Source organism: Antechinus flavipes, chromosome 3, assembly GCF_016432865.1.
Source record: "Antechinus flavipes isolate AdamAnt ecotype Samford, QLD, Australia chromosome 3, AdamAnt_v2, whole genome shotgun sequence".
Lineage (NCBI taxonomy): Eukaryota > Metazoa > Chordata > Mammalia > Dasyuromorphia > Dasyuridae > Antechinus > Antechinus flavipes.
The window spans coordinates 239,391,163-239,409,409 of NC_067400.1; the positions used below are offsets into that span (position 1 = coordinate 239,391,163).

At 32.4% G+C, this 18,247-nt stretch overlaps 1 protein-coding gene across 2 annotated transcripts in view; it reads right to left on the bottom strand.

The window, feature by feature from the left end:
• Window positions 1-18,247, bottom strand: part of SAMSN1 (SAM domain, SH3 domain and nuclear localization signals 1) — a 57,595-nt gene that overhangs the window by 16,780 nt on the left and 22,568 nt on the right. The window contains exons 2-5 of one of the 2 annotated variants that reach the window (XM_051984746.1): window positions 11,412-11,477; window positions 6,745-6,816; window positions 3,324-3,479; window positions 1,373-1,502 (exon numbers count right to left, since the gene is read on the bottom strand). In XM_051984746.1, the coding sequence (XP_051840706.1) occupies window positions 1,373-1,502; window positions 3,324-3,479; window positions 6,745-6,816; window positions 11,412-11,477 (424 nt within the window). The remainder of the gene's footprint in view (window positions 1-1,372; window positions 1,503-3,323; window positions 3,480-6,744; window positions 6,817-11,411; window positions 11,478-18,247) is intronic. The other variant, XM_051984747.1, reaches the window with a different exon arrangement.

Sequence of the window (18,247 nt, forward strand, 5' to 3'; positions counted from 1 at the left end):
CATACAAAAATTTATTATCCCATTATCCTTTAAATAAATGTTATATTTACTGATCATGACCTCCCACATTTTTGTCTGTGTTTATATGTAAGTATATATCAAATAAATATAAAGGAAATACCTACAAAGTGGTTAAATACAAAGCAATTAGGAATGAAAGTTAGTAGAAGCTGGAGATGGGGATGGAGGAAGAATGAATGAAGCTCAAGCAGAACATCAACAAACATTTGTTAAGCATTTTGCAGGTACTGTATTAAGCACTGAGGATAAAAAGAAAAGCAAAAACATTGTCCCTGTTCCAAAAAACCTCAAACTACATGTGCACAACTATGTAGTGGTTTAGTGTAAATTGAAGGTGAGAAAGAAGAAAAACCTTATCTAGAAGAGGATTTAAGCTGACTGTTAATAAAATCAGGGAAGATAAGAATCATTTGGGAGGAGAGCAAGTTCTGGGCACAACTGAGGAAAAGGCAAGTATAGATGAAGTATCCTATCCAAGAAATAGCAAAGTCAGTATTGTTGGATCTTAGAAGCAAAGTACATCAGAAATGGAAAGGTAAGACAGATCCAGATTGTGAAAGATTTTAAAAGCCACAGAAAAGGTTTTATATTTGATCTTATAGGTTTTTTTTTTTTTTTTAATATTTGGTTGACATAGTCAAACCAAACCTGTACTTTAGGAAAAATCACTTTGGCAGTTAAGTGCATAATAGCCTGGAGTGGACAGTCTTGAGGAAGGGAGACCAAGGAGAAGACAAAATTCCAAATGTGAGGTGATGAAGGTCTTTCTTAAGGTGAAAATTTGTGTATAGAAAGAAATGGACATATAGCAAAGAGAGTGTGAAAGTAGAAATGACAGGAAATGGTGATAGATTGGCTACGTGAGTTGAATTTTTAAAGGAAGGGAGGGATGCTTCGAGGAATACATGAGGAGAGAGAATGCATTTCAGGCAGGGGATGACCAATTAAAAAATGCTGCATTTGAGTGCTATATATGAATAATAAAGAGAAAGCCATAGTTCAAGATAATTGTTTCTATTCTAAATATACAAAACAGAAATTTGAAAATTAATATGGAAAGAAGTTCCAAAGCTTTAAGCTGTAAATCACAAATTTTCAAGACAAAAATGTTCTCATAGCATTATAAGTTTTGAAACAAATGTGTCTTTAACAATCTATCAGGTATAATTTTAACAGTAGAAACTTGATGTAGAGTTAACACATTTTATTTTTTTCTATTTCATTACCAAATATCTATGATTTTCATAGTTAATTTGATAAATAAATTAATTCTTCACATATATAAGGCCATTAAAATTAACTTCTCAGGTTTAACATATTCAGTATTTCTTATTGGTTCCTTTGAACTCACTGGATGAGCTTTGACCACTGTAGATACTGTCCATGGAGTCACTGCCTTTGAGAGGAAATTTCTCAGTGTAAGCGGCAACTCCTGGGTCACTGTTTCTATATGAGTAAGTATCTTCTTCATCCTCTTCATCCTTTGTTTTCAAATATCACAGTGTAAGTACAGAGAAAAATATTACTATAGAATATACAAACTTTCTCTTTCCCTCTTTCACACAAACACAACACATATTCATCAAGTCATATTTTAAAATTAATACATTTAAGAATATAATATTAGCAGCATAGAACATGACTTTATCATTAATTTCTCAATTTCTTTTCCTAAAAGAAAAGTTTGAAATACATTTGAAGTACTAATATGAAATTCCTACTCAAATGGTGCAGTTGTAATTTAGCACTGACATATTGTCAAATATATTTGAATAGAAAAGTAAAATGTATTGACAGCCATATCTCTGATGAAACTACACTTAATTAAACTGTTTATGTTGCCTCATTTTTGCTATTTAATTTATTTACCAACAATCTATAGTTCAGGAATTCAAAAAAGTTTAAATTTTTTCCTAATTGTTTTATCTCAGAGTTTTGGTTTTTTTTTTTTTTTTTTACAATTAAGAAAGACTATTTATCTAGAACTCTTCAAAATTTTTATCCCAAACTTTGAATCTTTGACCTATACCAGGGAAAATCAAATCTTACATAATTAAAATTAGGAAAGGTGAACTATTTCAAAATATGTTTCCTTTTTCTTGAAATTATCTCAAGTACTTTTTAGGTTTATGTAACTTGCATAAAATGTTAACTTTGTGATGTTTATCTGAATACAATTTCATCTTATAGAATACATATATATATATATATATATATATCTATTTCTATAGACCATTTGAATATATTTTTGAACAGAGGCTGGGTGAAGGAAGTTCTCTAGTGCCTTCACCCAATTTTGCTTTTATGTGGATTGATTGCAGCTATATACTTATCTGACTGAAAGATACTATTAAGTACCCAGTCAGCAAAATAGCTCCCAGTTCTTAGTGCACATAAAAAATTATGCTCAAGGAACCTGACAAATGTATCACAGAGACTATAGTGTGTCTCAAAAGCATAGATACAATTTTATTTTATTTTATTTTTTGGAATAGGTTAGGTTCAAAGGACAAAGATAGTACAGTTTTAAACTATTAAAGCTCAAAGCTATTAAGGTATTAAAGTTTAAGCAAAACTAAGGCTTTTGGGATATACGATTAGAGAATGCTAATTCCTCTATTGACCTATTCTCTTTTTGTACCTCTACTTGTGTGTGTTAGGTCCAGAGCTTTTTGGTATAATGATAGGCAAGGCAATCAATCTATCTCACAAAAGGTAGTAATATCCATTCTTCTAGAAAAATGGAAGAATAAAGAGTAAAATCTGAATGCTGGATTTGGAATCAGAACAGTGGAAATTAAAATATGTCTTTGAAACTTACTAGCAGTGTAGTCAGAGGCAAGATATATCACTTCTCTAAGCCTCAGTTTTTAAAATAGATGAAATGGATAAATAATACTTATACTACAGGACTATTATGAGTAAAGTTCTTTGGAAACATGGGTATATTATATAATTGTGGCTTATTATTATTAAATGAATTTATAGTCTAGAATATCTTGCTATTAGGGATGAATACTTTCACTAGTACTTGAGCAACATCTGTTTTATTCTCTCCTTAACTGTGAGATTTTAGACAAGCTACTTAATTTTCTTCAGACTCAATTACCTTGAAAAGTATATTAGTTTTTTTTTATTTTTATTTTTGTCTAGAGACTATAATGAGAAAAATAGATGTGAAAGTACTTTGTGAAACACAAAGTACTGTACATGGTATTATTAGTATTTTATTATCAATAACTATAAAAAAAGTGCATTGAATACTTCCATAACCAAACTACTGTTTTATAGACTAAACTTACCTTGTCCTCAGAAAGGGCTTTGATGTACTTCTTACTAATTTTTTTCTTCATGGTCCAGGAAATAGCCCGCATTTTTTTGCCTAGACTTTTGCTGTTATTTGGAGTTTTAGCTGATTCTTCCTCTCCACCTTCATTTATCCCCTCTTCTTCACATTTCTAAAGAAATGTTAAATACCACAATTATAAAGAGTCTTACTCTTAAAGCAATACTTAGAAATTTTAGCTTGTGAATATTTGTATATACATTTTTGTAGATAGTTTCTAAAATTTCAAGAAATGGAATTATATTTCAACCTACACATCTCTAAGTGTCCCAACCATAGTTATCAATACAACAATCTCAAAAATTAGTTTTTAACTTAAAGGCTTGAATATACCTTGAAATTACCTCATTATAGTTGTAGTATATAGTATATGGTTAGCTAATTTTTGAACTGGTCATTTCAGTCTTTTAAACTATTTAGATGGATAAGTTAAATTCTAGGCAGTTTACAAAGTAAGCATGGTATCCGTATGAAGAGTGGAAAATATTTCTAAAATGAGAGTGAAAAACTGATGTTCATTATGAAAGGATAGTAAAGATATATGACTCTTTCTTACATAGCTCAAGATAGTCTTGGCATTCATTGATTAAAAAGTGAGATTCAGCTAAAAACCTCTCACAAATCATTGCCATTTTCCTGTTACACTAAGAGAGGGTGACTCAACAAATATGTAATGGCAGATGTAGTTCCATGAAAATGAATTTGGGAAGTGGAAAGGATGTTAGAGATTGGAGTTTATCATCCCTCCCACTTTAAAAATTAATTGTATCCTGACAGATGGCCATTTGTTCTTATTTGAATACCTACAGTCTCAGGGATTTTATCTTTCGAGAACTATCTAAAGAATGACAAGAGGAAGTTTCAAAGACATAATTAACAGCATAATTGAAAGGTACTAAAGTTTTTCTTAAGATTTACTCTAAATTGGCTATGATGAATGTTACAGAAGAGTTAACAAAATCCAATAAGCTAAAATAATATCTAACTTGCTAATTCTTATAGTCTCAATTATACTCTGAAGTTATTCTAATAAAAATGTTCATAGATTCTTCCAAAAGTCCTGAATGAATAATAATAATAATAATAACTACCATTTACACAGAGCAGTTAAAGTTTACAAATAGTATCTCATTCTATATTCACAACAACCCTGAGAGTTGGGTACTATTGTTATGCCATTTTGCACATCAGAAAACTGAGGCAGAGAAAAGTTGTGACTTACCCAGAATCACAAATCTGGGAAATTCAAAAGACAGATTTGAATTCAGATTTTCCTGACTCCTGGTTCAACCGTGCCTCTTAGACAATTTCATATTTGAGAATTCAATTTTTTATTCTTCAGTGTTATGTTTCCTTATAAGAAAACTGTTTAACATTTAACAATAAAAAATATCAGAAAGTAGCTATGTTAAAACACCAAGGTGTTTCTATTTCTAATTTTCACAGTTTAATCTTTAAAGGCATTTTCTGGTATGTTATATCAGAGATTGATATTTTGTATATGATTACGGACTTGTGAAATTTTAGACCCATTGCACTTAATTTTAGACTTAATAAAGCGATTCTTTTGTTTCTCCTCCTCTGAATTCCACTTGCCTTTATTTTCTGTATCACTTATTTGACTTTTACATACAAACTTGTAATTATCTTTTTACATACATGTCCTGTCTCCATAAATGTATTATGAGTTCTTTTGAGGGCAGAGGCTATGTCTTAGAGCTGGAAATAGGATGGGATGGTTTTATTTCATATTGGGAAATTAAAAGACATTGATGGCAATTGTATTCCTCTAAAAGAAAAAGGCAAAAGTGGAGGCTAAGGCATAGCAGAACTGTTAGAGGTTTGGAGTTTTATATAATATAGTGAAAATCACCCAGAAAATTACCAAAATTGCTGATCAATTGTAGTTCCCTTCTTTAGGTCAAGATAGGGAGAGAGTAGAGGCTGGTAGTATCTGAGCTCTAACACAGTCTAAGGGAGAAAAAAAAATTCCTGTGTGTGTGTGTGTGTGTGTGTGTGTGTGTGTATGAGAGAGAGAGAGAGAGAGAGAGAGAGAGAGAGAGAAACAGAGACAGAGACACAAAGAGAGACAGAGAGGAGAAGAAGGTAAGGATGGAGGGAAAGAGAAGAGACAGAGAAAATACATCTACCATCTTCCACACATGTTGTACCACCTAAGGTTGGGGCTGGTACAATCTCCTTTTCCCCAAAAGTCTATTGGATTATCTTCCTTGGGAAGGATAAATTTGGGGTCAGAGTGTACCAAAGACAAAGAGGCCACCCGTCCTATTCATTCACGTTGTTTGAGTCATCATATCACTATTCAGGAAGGTCTTCATTTGGAAGCCAAATGAGTAGTAAAATCTCAGAAGATCAAATTTCAAACAATCTGACTAAATGAGAAGTAGACTAAGAATCAGGAACCCTAGATTCTAGTGTCTATTCTAAAAGACTCTTGGTCTCTATATGAAATAAGGAATTTGAACAAAGTAATCTCTAAGGTTCTTTCCAGTTTTAACAGATTGAATATTTTCTCATGATTTCTGAGTTTTATGAGGATTTGCTTAAAACACTCTTTCAGTCTCTTCACCCAAAGGATCTGCTATTGGATATCCATATAAGTGTGAAGAAATAATTAAAATTAATATGCACTTATCAAGAATGATTATTTAGAATACTAAGAAGTCAGTGCATTTCTTTTCCTGAGTTGACCTAGTCAAGAGCAGTTCAAGGTACCCATTCCTTTCATCAATGGGAACTAGTATTCTGGTAGCTCTCTTTCCCATCATGTTCAACCTTTCTCTCCCCTGCCATCCCACTCCTGAGTGCATTTTTCAGGCTGCTTACTCTAGGTGTAATTTATGTTCTTTGCCCCAGTTCCAAAGTTTCCTAGTTTTCTTTTGTAGTATTTATATGCTATCATCTGGCAAATTGCCTTGTACTATGCATAGTCAACCAATACTTATTTAGGTAATTGAAATTATAGTGTTTTACAAAAGCTGCCAGCTAATATTGTAGGCTTTTTAATTTTTGATTATGTGTCTGTATAACAATCTCAATAAATTAAAGAAGTTATTTTTTGGCAAGCATATTCACCATGTAGAAACATATATGATTGAAAAAAATAAGCAAACTGTTTATGAATTGAAAAAGAAAGATAACAACAGCCTAATTGGTGCATTGGTTTCCACAAAATATTTCTAGAACTAAAGACTGTTTAATATATTTAGTAGATCCTCTGAGAAGGGTTTACAAAATCGCATAAGCAAAACGAAAAGCAAACAAACATGCAATGAGAGTGCAAAAAAGTTGTAATTTGCACTTGTGAAGTGTATTAATAAGATTGTGAATTAACTGAAATACTGAATTATTCTTACCTCATTTGAATCTTCTGGTTTGGATATGGAATTGTTTCGAAAACGATCAAAATTCCCAAAGCTGCTGCTACGCTATAAATGAGAAAGGAAAACAGAAATAAATTTATCAGCTATAATTTTTTTTAAGTTAAAATATTATATAGGAGATGGATTATAATTAGAAAGTTTGTCTTTTGCAAATAACAGGATGATTTTCCCCTTCTCATGAATGCAATAGTTTCAAATTAAAAGAATTACTACCACCTAATAAATAAAATGAGCAAAATTTATTTTTGAGCTTAATGTTAAAGCCTGTATTTATTAAAAACCAAGTAATTTATTCTAACTGTCCAATAGTTAACTCTTTGTGGGAGAATTAATGAACAAATACATTCAATGTGTAAATACTTCAATCACCACCCCTCCATAATTTTTTCAGAGTTCAGAACTAACATTTCAATAAGAATTTTTGTTAATTGTGCTCACATTCATCAGAAAGGATGTTTTTAATATGAAGACATTTTGGTAACCTGAGAATAGATTTTTAAAGAGTGCTTAATTCTCCAAGAGTCCATGCCTTATAATTAGCCTAATCTCTTATGTAGTTTGGAGATTAATAGCCAATTGTACCATTACAGAAACCAAAGTATGGTAGCTATCCACATGTATTCAAGTAATTTGTGAATATAGCTCAAGAATTCCATTACCTAATACAAAGCTATGAATCAAATGTGCCCAGAGTGAATCAGAGCAAAGTGTGGCAGTTGTCTAAAGTCAAAGAATAAACTCACTTTACTTTAAAGACTTAACCCATATGCATTTATCTTATTTTTGCATTAAACATTGGGAGCCTTTTGTTTCACTTCCTATTACAAGGATTAATATATAAATGTTTCCAACTCATTATCATAAGATCTTAGAATTAGGATATAGATAATAGATTTAGATCTGGAAGAAAACTTGAGAGACTATCCTTTACATACATACACACACACATACACACACACACATGATATGTGTTTATATGTGTATATGTAGATAGTATATGGCTGGCTGTCCTTTTTCTCAAAGAAGAACAATAGCAAAAAAAAAAAAAAGACATCTCTATATAACATATGTGTGTGTGTGTGTATAAGTATGTATATATACAAATAAAGATATATATGTATTGTATATATGCTATATATAATATATATATAATGTACATATGAAGAAGATAAACACAAATAGCTATGTATGTGTGTATATATACTAACAAATAAAGATATATGTGTGTATTTACATATATATGAAGAAGATAAATACAAATAAATACAAAGTAGTAAAATACAAAATAGAGAGAGAGGGGGAAAGGGTTGGGTTAGGAAAGGCTCCATGTATAAGTTGGCACATGAACTATATCTTGAAGGGAGAAAGGATTAGTTGAGGTAGTTGTGAAAAGAGTGGCATCCATTGTAGATGCCAGTGATGACCAGTACAGAGGAACAGAAGTGGGAGATGCTGTGCTGTACCCAAGAAACTGAAAGACCAGTTTAGCTGTCTCAAAAAGTGTTGTTGGGAGAGTCATATAATTAGGCTGGGGGAAAAAAGGTGAAGATCAACTGATGAAGGACATTAAAAACAAAACAGAGATAATTTTATCCCAAAGGCAATAGGAGACTATTGGACTTTATTAAGTAATACGTTTATGAAAATTGTCATATCTGTGTGAAGGAAAATAACTTTTGTAACAGCATGCAAAATGGGTTGAAGTAAGGAGACACAAGTGAAACTAACCAGTTACAAAACTGTTGCAGTAATGTAGTTGAAGGGTGATAATTCAAGTGGTGGCTATGTTGAAAGAGCAAATGAGAGATTGTAAAGGGCCTGAACTCTGAACAAGTATCCTTGAAACAAGGTATTAACTCAGTGGAATTGATGAGATGATTGTTCCTTAGGTCACATATATACTTAGTATTTAGCATGGTGACATAATGGTTCTCTAGTTTACACATATTCAGTATGCTGTAATGATGTAATTGCATTAAAGTACAAAAGGGCTAAGAAGGACTGGAAGATAGACATTCTATCGTGGTGGCTCTCCTGCCTCCTGCACTAAGGAGGAGACTGGGTTTGACTATGACAGAAAGCTAGCCCAAACATTACAAGAGATCCCATGGCAGTAGAAATATCAAGATTTGGTAACAGATTATACATGAGAGATAGAAGAGAGGAAAAAATCGATGATAATGCTAAAATTACAAACTTGAAAAATTCAAATAATAGAAGTATCTTTGAGAAAAATGGGAAGTTTGTAAGAGGAGGGAGTTTGTATAAGATGATAATGAGTTCTGTTTGGCGTATGTTGAGTTTGACATGGCTTTGGGACATTCAGTTTGAAATGTCCAATAGGCAATTGAAAATGGAGTACTGGAGCTCAGGGGAGAAAGTAAACTGCATATATATTTGTTAGTCATTTGCATAGTGAAGATAGTTAAACCTAGAAAAACTTAGAAGTCATCTAACAAAAATTTGTTAAGTGACTGCTATGTGCTAGGCACTGTAGACACAAAGAAAGGCAAAAGATAGTTCCTACTCCCAAGGAGCTCTCTATCTAAAGGAGGAGAAAACATGAAAACAAATATATGCAAAGATCTATATACACAGGATAGAAATGGAGATAAACAAATAAGCACTAGCATTTAAGGATATTAGGCAAGTCTTATTGTGGAAGGTAGGATTTCACTTGAGAATTAAAGGAAGTCAGGGAATCCAGAAAATAGAGCTGAGGAAATTAGAAATGGAGAAATGTCCATGAAAATGTCTGGAATCTAAAGATAAAGTGTCATATGTAAAGCATAGGAAAGAGGTCAGTGTGACTGGATCAAAACATACAAGGGGTAATTATCCTTCCAAATAGGTTTTGATCTTAAATTATTGAGAGGAGGGTGGTACTCTTAACAGTGATAAAAAGTTAGGAGGGATGAAAACTTAACAGGGAAATGTAGAGTTCACTTTTGGATGGGATGAATTTAAGATGTCTATGGGACATCTAGTTCAAGATTTCTGATAAATATTTGGAAGTGAAAGTTTGGAAGTTAGTAGGGACTTTGGATAAGTAAATCTGAGAATCATCAGTATAGAGGTGATAATTCAATCGAATCAATGGAAACTGCAGAACCCTTGGAAATACATGGTTTTTTGTGGGTATGAACCTGATGAAAATACATTAAAGGATAATAGAAATGATTGGTCAGATAGGTAGAAGGGAACCAGAGAGTATGAGTGCTCAGCAATTAGCTTCAATTCTTCTGAAGAAATATGAAGCAAGTTTCTCAGTTGAAATGATGGGGAGGAAGATCCACTAGAAATTCGAGGATGGGAGAAAAGGGAATGTGGTTAGTGGATTAGTGAGTCAACTAGGAAGGTAAAAAATTATTGTTGTTACAATAAGTACTGAATTCAAAATATGCAATCTCCATTTGTAATACACTCAGTCAACATGATTTTGTGATTTTCTCCAGTATAGAATTGAATTATATCATCAAAATGATGATGGGTGAAAAGTGTAATCAGTGAAGTGGTGATCACCTGCAGAATAACTGAAAATTCGGGGAATTGGAAATCATTTTATGGATAGGGAATAGGGTTTATGATTGCAAGGTAGAGGAAGAAGTGAAATGACAACAGATTGTGATCAGATAAGAAAATTTCAGAGTTCATGAACACAGAAATGGTACATTTCTGGGTGATAATCAAGATTAAGGGTATCACAAAGCAAGGTGAAATGAAATAATTAAGGAGATGGAAATTAGTATGTTTTAGAGAGCAATATTCTGACTGTATGGTGGCAAGGGATTAGGAGGAAAGAAAGATCATGAGCCAGTAATTGTATTCATTGAGAAAAAAAGAGGAGTATCCTAGACAGCTATTAACAATATCTATCAGAATTTTTATTGGATAGTAAATATAGAATGAACTTCAGAAAAGGAATGATTAATAAGTGACAGTGATAGAGAAGGTTACAAGTTGTATTAGTAGTAAAATGAGGTACTACCTCATTTTGATCAGTAAATTCGAGGAAATGAATGAAAAGAACTAATAATGGAATGTGTAGCCAGGGAAGTTGTGTCATTAGGAAGAAACTAAGTTTCAGTAGAGGCAGAACATAGAAATGGGAAAAACAAATATTTAAAATGAAATGGGTTGGGCGTTCCAGAGAGCACAACAGAAGAGGTAAGAAGTTTTAGACTTGGACATGAGGAAAAGGAGAATTATACTGATGTAGATATAATTAAAACATTGAGAAGCAGGAGACAGAGAATGGTGATTGAATGATGATAGATTGGGGTTCAGAATCATTGAGGGTGGGGTATCATAACTGGGTTGGAGTTTGCCAATCAATAATGAATGACTTCAAATAGGTTAACAATATCTCTATAGATTTTCATGAGGTTAGAGGCTTCCATGTTATTATGGAAGTCAAGTGAGGGGAACAACATGAGGATTTTTATGGAAGAACAATTGTCTCCTTTCTCTGCAGGAAGGCCAATCTAGGTCAGGAGACCAACAAAGAAGCACAATGGAATCATTTATTCCTCCTTTCCAAGTACATAGCAACAGTCCAGACCAGTAGACAAGCAGAGAGAGTTGAATGGAATGGTTTTTCTCTGTTATTTTCTTGGGAGAAAAAGACCAGGAAAGTTTACCTTTATAGGATGAAGTAGTGCTTTCCCCTTATCTGGTGTTTCTTCTTTTCCCCATAAGGCAGGAAACTGGTACATAGAAGTCACCCATAAAATATATTTAAATAAGAGAAGACAGACAAGAGTTTTAGAAGAATAAGCACAATTAGGAGCTATGCTCTATAGGATGAATCAACAGAATAGATGAGAATTTAAATAGAGCTTCACCTTTTTCTTAACTATACTTGTTTGCCCAATGCTCCTCTCCCCAGAAGAAAAAAAGAGAGAGTTTTTAGGGGATAACAATAGTTAGTAATGTCAAATGTAAGTTAGGTCATTAGGTCAAGAAGAATTAGAACTAAGAAAAGACCATCAGATTTTTGCAAGAAAATCCCAAATGCTATCACAAGGAGTCAGACATGATATAAGTGTCTCAACAACACCTTACACTTACTTGATATTCCTCCTGAATATTCCTTTGGGCTTAGAATGAGAGAAAAAGAAAGGGCTAAAATGCTAAATATAAAATAAAATTAAAAAAAAAAAACAGTGGGAAATACTAAATATTCTCATGTGGTGCTTGTTAATCTAAAAATGACTTTCTATATCATTTAATCACTTTAAATTGAGTAGTAGGAATGATGGTATTTAAAGGCTTTCTTTGTCTATTGTCAGTTCTGAAAGTATGTTGGGACAGGTCTTGTTTGCTGTATTTACAAATAATGTGAGAGTAGGAAGATCAGTTATTCCTAATCCAGGAGCTTGAAAAATCCTTCCTTCTGGTTGGATCAGATACCAAGGGTAGTTTTGTAATATACTGCCTCACATCTATTAAATATTAATAGGGGTTAGAGCATTTTTTCTACCATCTTACATAATGCACAGGAGAGCACTAAATAGAGCTACTTCAGCATTTCTCATACTAACGTCTTCCATTAAATAATCAATAGTTACCACCCTTTAAAATGCATTCAACCTCATTATATCTATAAAGAAAAGCAAATTTAGGAGCCATGGGCTATGAAAGAAAAGGGCTATTACTTTTGGTTTTTGTCAATCATCACATTACAAATTGTTGGACACCGAACTTGCTAATGTAGGATTCTAATATAAAAACATTTCTAGTTTAAGAAAACCAATTAAATTATATCTTTATTATTGAAAAATATTGATTTATTTTAAAATAATGGCTTATAGCCAAAAAGTTACAATTTATTCACTCCTTTAATAAGGTAAGTATTATTTGCATATCTTTTGACTTGTCTATAAATGGACTAAGAACAATGGACACATTTTTAGAATTGTGTGCCTATGGAATTTCATATTTGAAATAAAATTATAGTTAAGTAAAGTCTTTTTCTGGGATTACAGTCCAGAATAAATGAAAATATATTTTGGTACCAGAAATCTTGCATTTTATTTATAGATATTTGGTTTAGCAAATGTGTGATAATAATTATACTCAAAACAGAAGCTTTGTTAAGCATAATTTTAGCTTTTTTAAAGAAACTCTACCAAAGCAAAACTCATGAATTTGTTTATGGACCTTTCAGTTGAAATATCACAGTATGTTCAATCTCTAACTTCAATAATACTAATAAATTTAATCCACATTCAACTAAAACTCATTAAGTGCTCATTTTTTTCTTATAATACAAGAGACCCTATCATTCTTTGTAACAAACTGTATATGAAGGGAAGTAGACCGAGCTTAGAAAAGTAAGGTGATATCATAATGCGGAGGGTCTTGAGTGTCAAGGAAAAAAACTAAACTTAACTTAACTGTTGGTAAGGAATTTTCATATTTAGTAGAGCTGACAAGATGGAAAAGGCCTTAATGAATTAAAGAGTGACATGATTAAACATGTGGTTTGGAATCTCTTTTACAGTTGAGTGAAATATGGACTAGAGTATGGAAATCATTGTGGCACAAAGACCAACAATCAAGCTATTAAAATAGTCTTAGGAGAAAAATGATGTAAGCCTGTTCAGGGAGGGTGTCAGTGTCACAGGACAGACAGGGGCATATGTGAGAGATTTCACAAAAGTAAAATCAACAGGCTTTGGCAACAAATTGAATAAGGAAGGTGAGAGAAAGTGAGGAGGGGAGGATGACACTTAGGTTGCAAGCCTACAGGACTGGAAATCAGGAATAGGAGAGGGATGAAGGGGAAAATAATGAGTTTGATTTCATATGTGTTAAGTTTACAGTGTCTACAGCATATTTATTCCAAAATGTACAAGATATGGGATATGATATTGGTGTTTGGGAGAGGTTAGAATTGGAGATATAAATTTAACAGTAATCTATTTTATTCATCATATAAACAAACATGAAAAATAGCAAATATTGAGCTCTTGCTTTATTTTCTGTTAGATAAGGTTCTTCTGTTACTCTACTTTCAACATCTACAAAACACAAACTTTTGAAAAGTAGACTTTTAGAATGGAAGCTCTGATACAGTTTTAACTAGGGCAAGTATCACTATCGCATCATACTGTTCCACTGCCTGCACCATAATAAGAACAGAATTAGGACCTCCTTTGGAGATTTTGATTTTGCATTCCTTAGCCTAGTATGATTCAAAGGGCCAATTAATTAATTAATTAATGCAGGACTTCTTAGTTTTGAATTATATTAAATTTGTTGCCATGGTAAAACTTGCTTTAGAAAAATTAGTCTCACAGGCTGTCTTTTCTCCAGAAATAGTAATTCTGCTTACCTTCCTCCATCCATACCACAAAATGGTGTAATCATTTAACACTGAGGCAATCCTAACACATTTTTAATAGTTTGCTGAATTTGTTCACACTGTTTAAAAGATATCTATTCTTAAATTAGAAGAATTAAATTCTAGGATATTTTTTGAATAAAGGTTGTCATGCATATTAAGGTTTAAGATTTTAATATTATCTAATGATGTAGTATTAGTATTCTGAAGCAAAACTTTTAATTTAAAAAGCTTATGCTAAAAATATTTTCTGTATATTATTTATAAAAGGAATAAGAATTTGGGTTAGGATAGTTAACTAAGGCCTTATTTTGTAAGTATATTCCAAAACATTGGAGATATGAATGAGGTACCTGTATAATTTTTTTCCCCTTTGAAACAACGCATGGAACTTTCATTCCAATATTGTAATATTGAAGATCATAATTGCAAACTATAAATTATTGTGGTTAGAAAAAGAATGTATTAAGTTATTTTAATAAAATCCAAAGTATAATACAATTATCTTTATTTTTTTCTCTTTTGAAGTCCTTGTCTTTAGATGTCAGCATTAGTGAAAATATCACATGTGTTCTTTAATTTCTTCAAGATGATTTCAATAGTCATATTGGCTTCTTCCATTTTTGTCTCTTTTTAAATTCATTTTGCATACTACCTCCAGAAATCTAATGGTTATGTTTTAATTATATGTGGTACACACATGTAAATTATAACATGTATATGTCAATTTTATCATATTACTCCCTGTTATATTCTTCTCTAAAATATAATGTTTTCTGGGAGCAGGTTTCTTGGGGGGCTTCTGGAGGCAGCCTTCGTTAAAAGGCTTCAGTTCAGTAATCCCCCCAAATGCAGCCAGGTATTAAAGTCCAAATCCTTTATTGTCTCTTTCAAAGTCTTGTCTCTTTTTCTGGGTCCCGGTTAGCTTTCTTAGAGGCCTATCTCTCTCCTTGGTTCCGAGAGTTCCTGCCTCTAGTCCTTTGCTCTGCCAGCTTCTGCCTCTAGCTTCCTCCGAATGTCTCTGAATCCCAAAGGTTTCTACTTTAGCCTCCAGCCAGCACAAAGGTGGAAGATTGAATGAATCTGTTTCAGCCTCAGAAAGCTTCTAGTGCACTTGTCCTTTCTGGCCCTGACAGCTCCTTCTTATATGTTCCACACTGAGTATACACTAATCATTATATCACTAGGAAACCATTATTTGCTAAACTAGATTTAACCACTGTTTCCTCAATTCCACTTACTTAGTACCTTGTAAGAATCCTAACAACTCCCCTTTTAAAATAGCATGCAGAAAGAAGTTTAAATTTTTTAGTTTATCATTGAGAAATTTTGCTTTATTGCTTTTCAACATTTTGCCCTTTACTCCAACTAGGGCAATATCTTTTCTGTCCTCTGATAAGGTTACACTTATTCATTCTAATATGGCATTCATGTTGTTCTCTCTACTAGGGATGCCCCTTTCTCCTCACTCTTGTCCACTTATTTAAATCCTATCCAATCTTCAAGAATCAGCTCAAGTGCTAATTTTTTTTTTTACAAGGTTATCTTCTCCATCTACAAAGTAAATTGAAGAAATCTCTGATGCTTCAGGACAAACCTGATTGTCACTAGCTCCAACCTTCCTGTGCTACATATGAAGGTATTTCACTTAGAAAACAAAACTGCAAAGATATACCCAATGGTTTTTCTGAGTTCTGAATTTGCCTCTCTGCCTAATTTTCTATCTCCTGCTAGTACTCAGATTCATCATATTCCAAAATAAAACCAGCTTCCCATTTTCCCTGTTAACTAGTTTCTGTTGTCTGTATACCCTTTCTTCTATTCTTATATGATGTTTCTACAACTAGTGATTTATCCTTTTGAACTTACTTAGGTAGCTCTCAAGAGTGGCTTGGAAGAGTTAAGAATGGGCTCAAATTCAGTCCATAATGAAATTTGTTATTTTTTCCCATTTGCTGATTTTGTTTGTTTGTTTCATGATCTTTGAGATTCCTTAGCTAAACATGTAATGAGTTATGACTGTACAAATTGTGACTGTCTTTGCAGACAATTAGTATCTCAAAGAATGAGAAATAATAGAACCTCCCAAACTCTAGAAGACCCCAGCAAATACTCTAAGATCAAGTCTAATAATGAACCATGAGGCGAGCCAGAACCTCTTCCTTTTCTCCCTCCTTTATTTTCCTATCATTTTAAATTTCCCAAAGTAAAAATTTTCAAGCAAATAAACAGACGAACCTTCTATCCCTAGCAATCACCGTTGTAGAATTTGTGGGAAGTGAAGAAAATTGTTGAAACATCATTGATACAGTCAGAGATGGAATAGTTCCTGTCTATAAAAAGGGAACTGAAAAATCATTTGTGTTCTGTCTGATGAAATAAGATCTGATCTACTGAACCAAAATAAAATACACTCTATTTTGAAGTGCTGAAAAGAAACACATTGTGCTCATGTTTTCATTCATCAATAATTTATCAGGAGTCTCAAATTATTATAAAAATATCCTTTAATTAATTTTGCTAGCTTATGTACATTCTGAGTGTGGAGTATCCTTTGTTCTACTAATATGGTCTCTGACGTACCAGAAAATGACTCATTTAGAGAACATTTGCTACTAAGTGGTGGAGAAAAGAGATAAAAAAACTTGGTTGAACACTTCTTTTTTGAACACTTCTCTTGCATATCTTCAAATCTCCTAAAAATCTAATCATCCTCTTAATGTCTCACTTCTCTATTCCTCACGTATATGCCAAAATAATCTTCCTCAAATACATATTTTTTCATTCTTTGTTTCAAAAGCATGTCAAGGATTAAATATAAACTCCTTAGTCTAGCAGCTAGATTCCCTTCACAGGCCTATTTCATGTTATATCTATTTATGTACATTACATTGCAGCTAAATTGGATTCGATATAGATTCTCTTATCTATATGTAAATCACCATGTGTTTAAATCCCCTTTTATTGAAATGGGTTTTCTCCTTATCTCTCTCTGACTTCTTAGAATCTACCTTTGTAATCACTTTCAGTGTCATCATTTACTCATCAGCTTTTTACAAATACCTCTCAGCTAAGTGAACTCTCATCTCAAGTATTACTGTAACCCACTGCATATATCTTTCTTTTTCTCTTGTCACATCTTATACTGTATTTGGGTACATGTTGTATTCCTACTGTGGCCCCATACAGCAGGTATTATTCACTAGACTAGTTCCTGTTTTTTGCAGGCACTAAAGGTGGCTATCGAATTCAACAATAACTCATATTAATACTACTTCAAATTGTTACTTAACTTCATTTGATTTCATCTTATTTTGACATCCAATCAACAAATAGAAGTAATTAATAGTCACATAAAAATGCACTAAGTCATTATTGATTAAAGAAATGCATATTAAAACAACTTTGAAATATCATTTTACACCAATCAGATTGGCTAAAATGAAAGAAGGACATGACAAATGTTGGAGATGATATAAAAAAATTGGGATATTAATTCATTGTTAGTGGAATTGTGAAACAATACAACCTCTTTGAAGGGCAGTGTGGAATCATGCCCAAAGAGTTATTAAATTACCTATATCTTTTGACCCAGCAATACATTACTTGGTTTATTATCAAAGATGATCAGGGGAAAAGGAAAATAAGAATCTATATGTCCTAAAATGTTTATAACAGCTCTCTTTGCGATGGAAAAGAACTGGAAAATGCAGGGGTACCCATCAACTGGGCAACAGTTTAATAAGTTGTGATATAAAATTGTGATGGCAACTATTGCGCTATTAAGAAAGGATGAGCTCAATAATTTTAGAAAAAAAAAGGAAAAAAACTTGCACAAAATAATGAAAAGCAAAATCAGCAGAACCAAGAAAACATTGTATACAATAACAGCAGTGTTGTTTTAAGAATAACCGAGTAAATAAGTTATTTTGTCTATTATAAATACCCAAATTAATTATAAAGGATATATAAAGAAACTATCTACATCCAGAGTAATAACTGATAAATTGTAGTATGTATAGAACAATTTACACATATATGTTATGAAAATGCTCATTTTATCCCATAATTTGAAACAGAATTAAAAAAAAAATTAGGCACCTGCCTCATTTCAGGCATTGTGTCAGG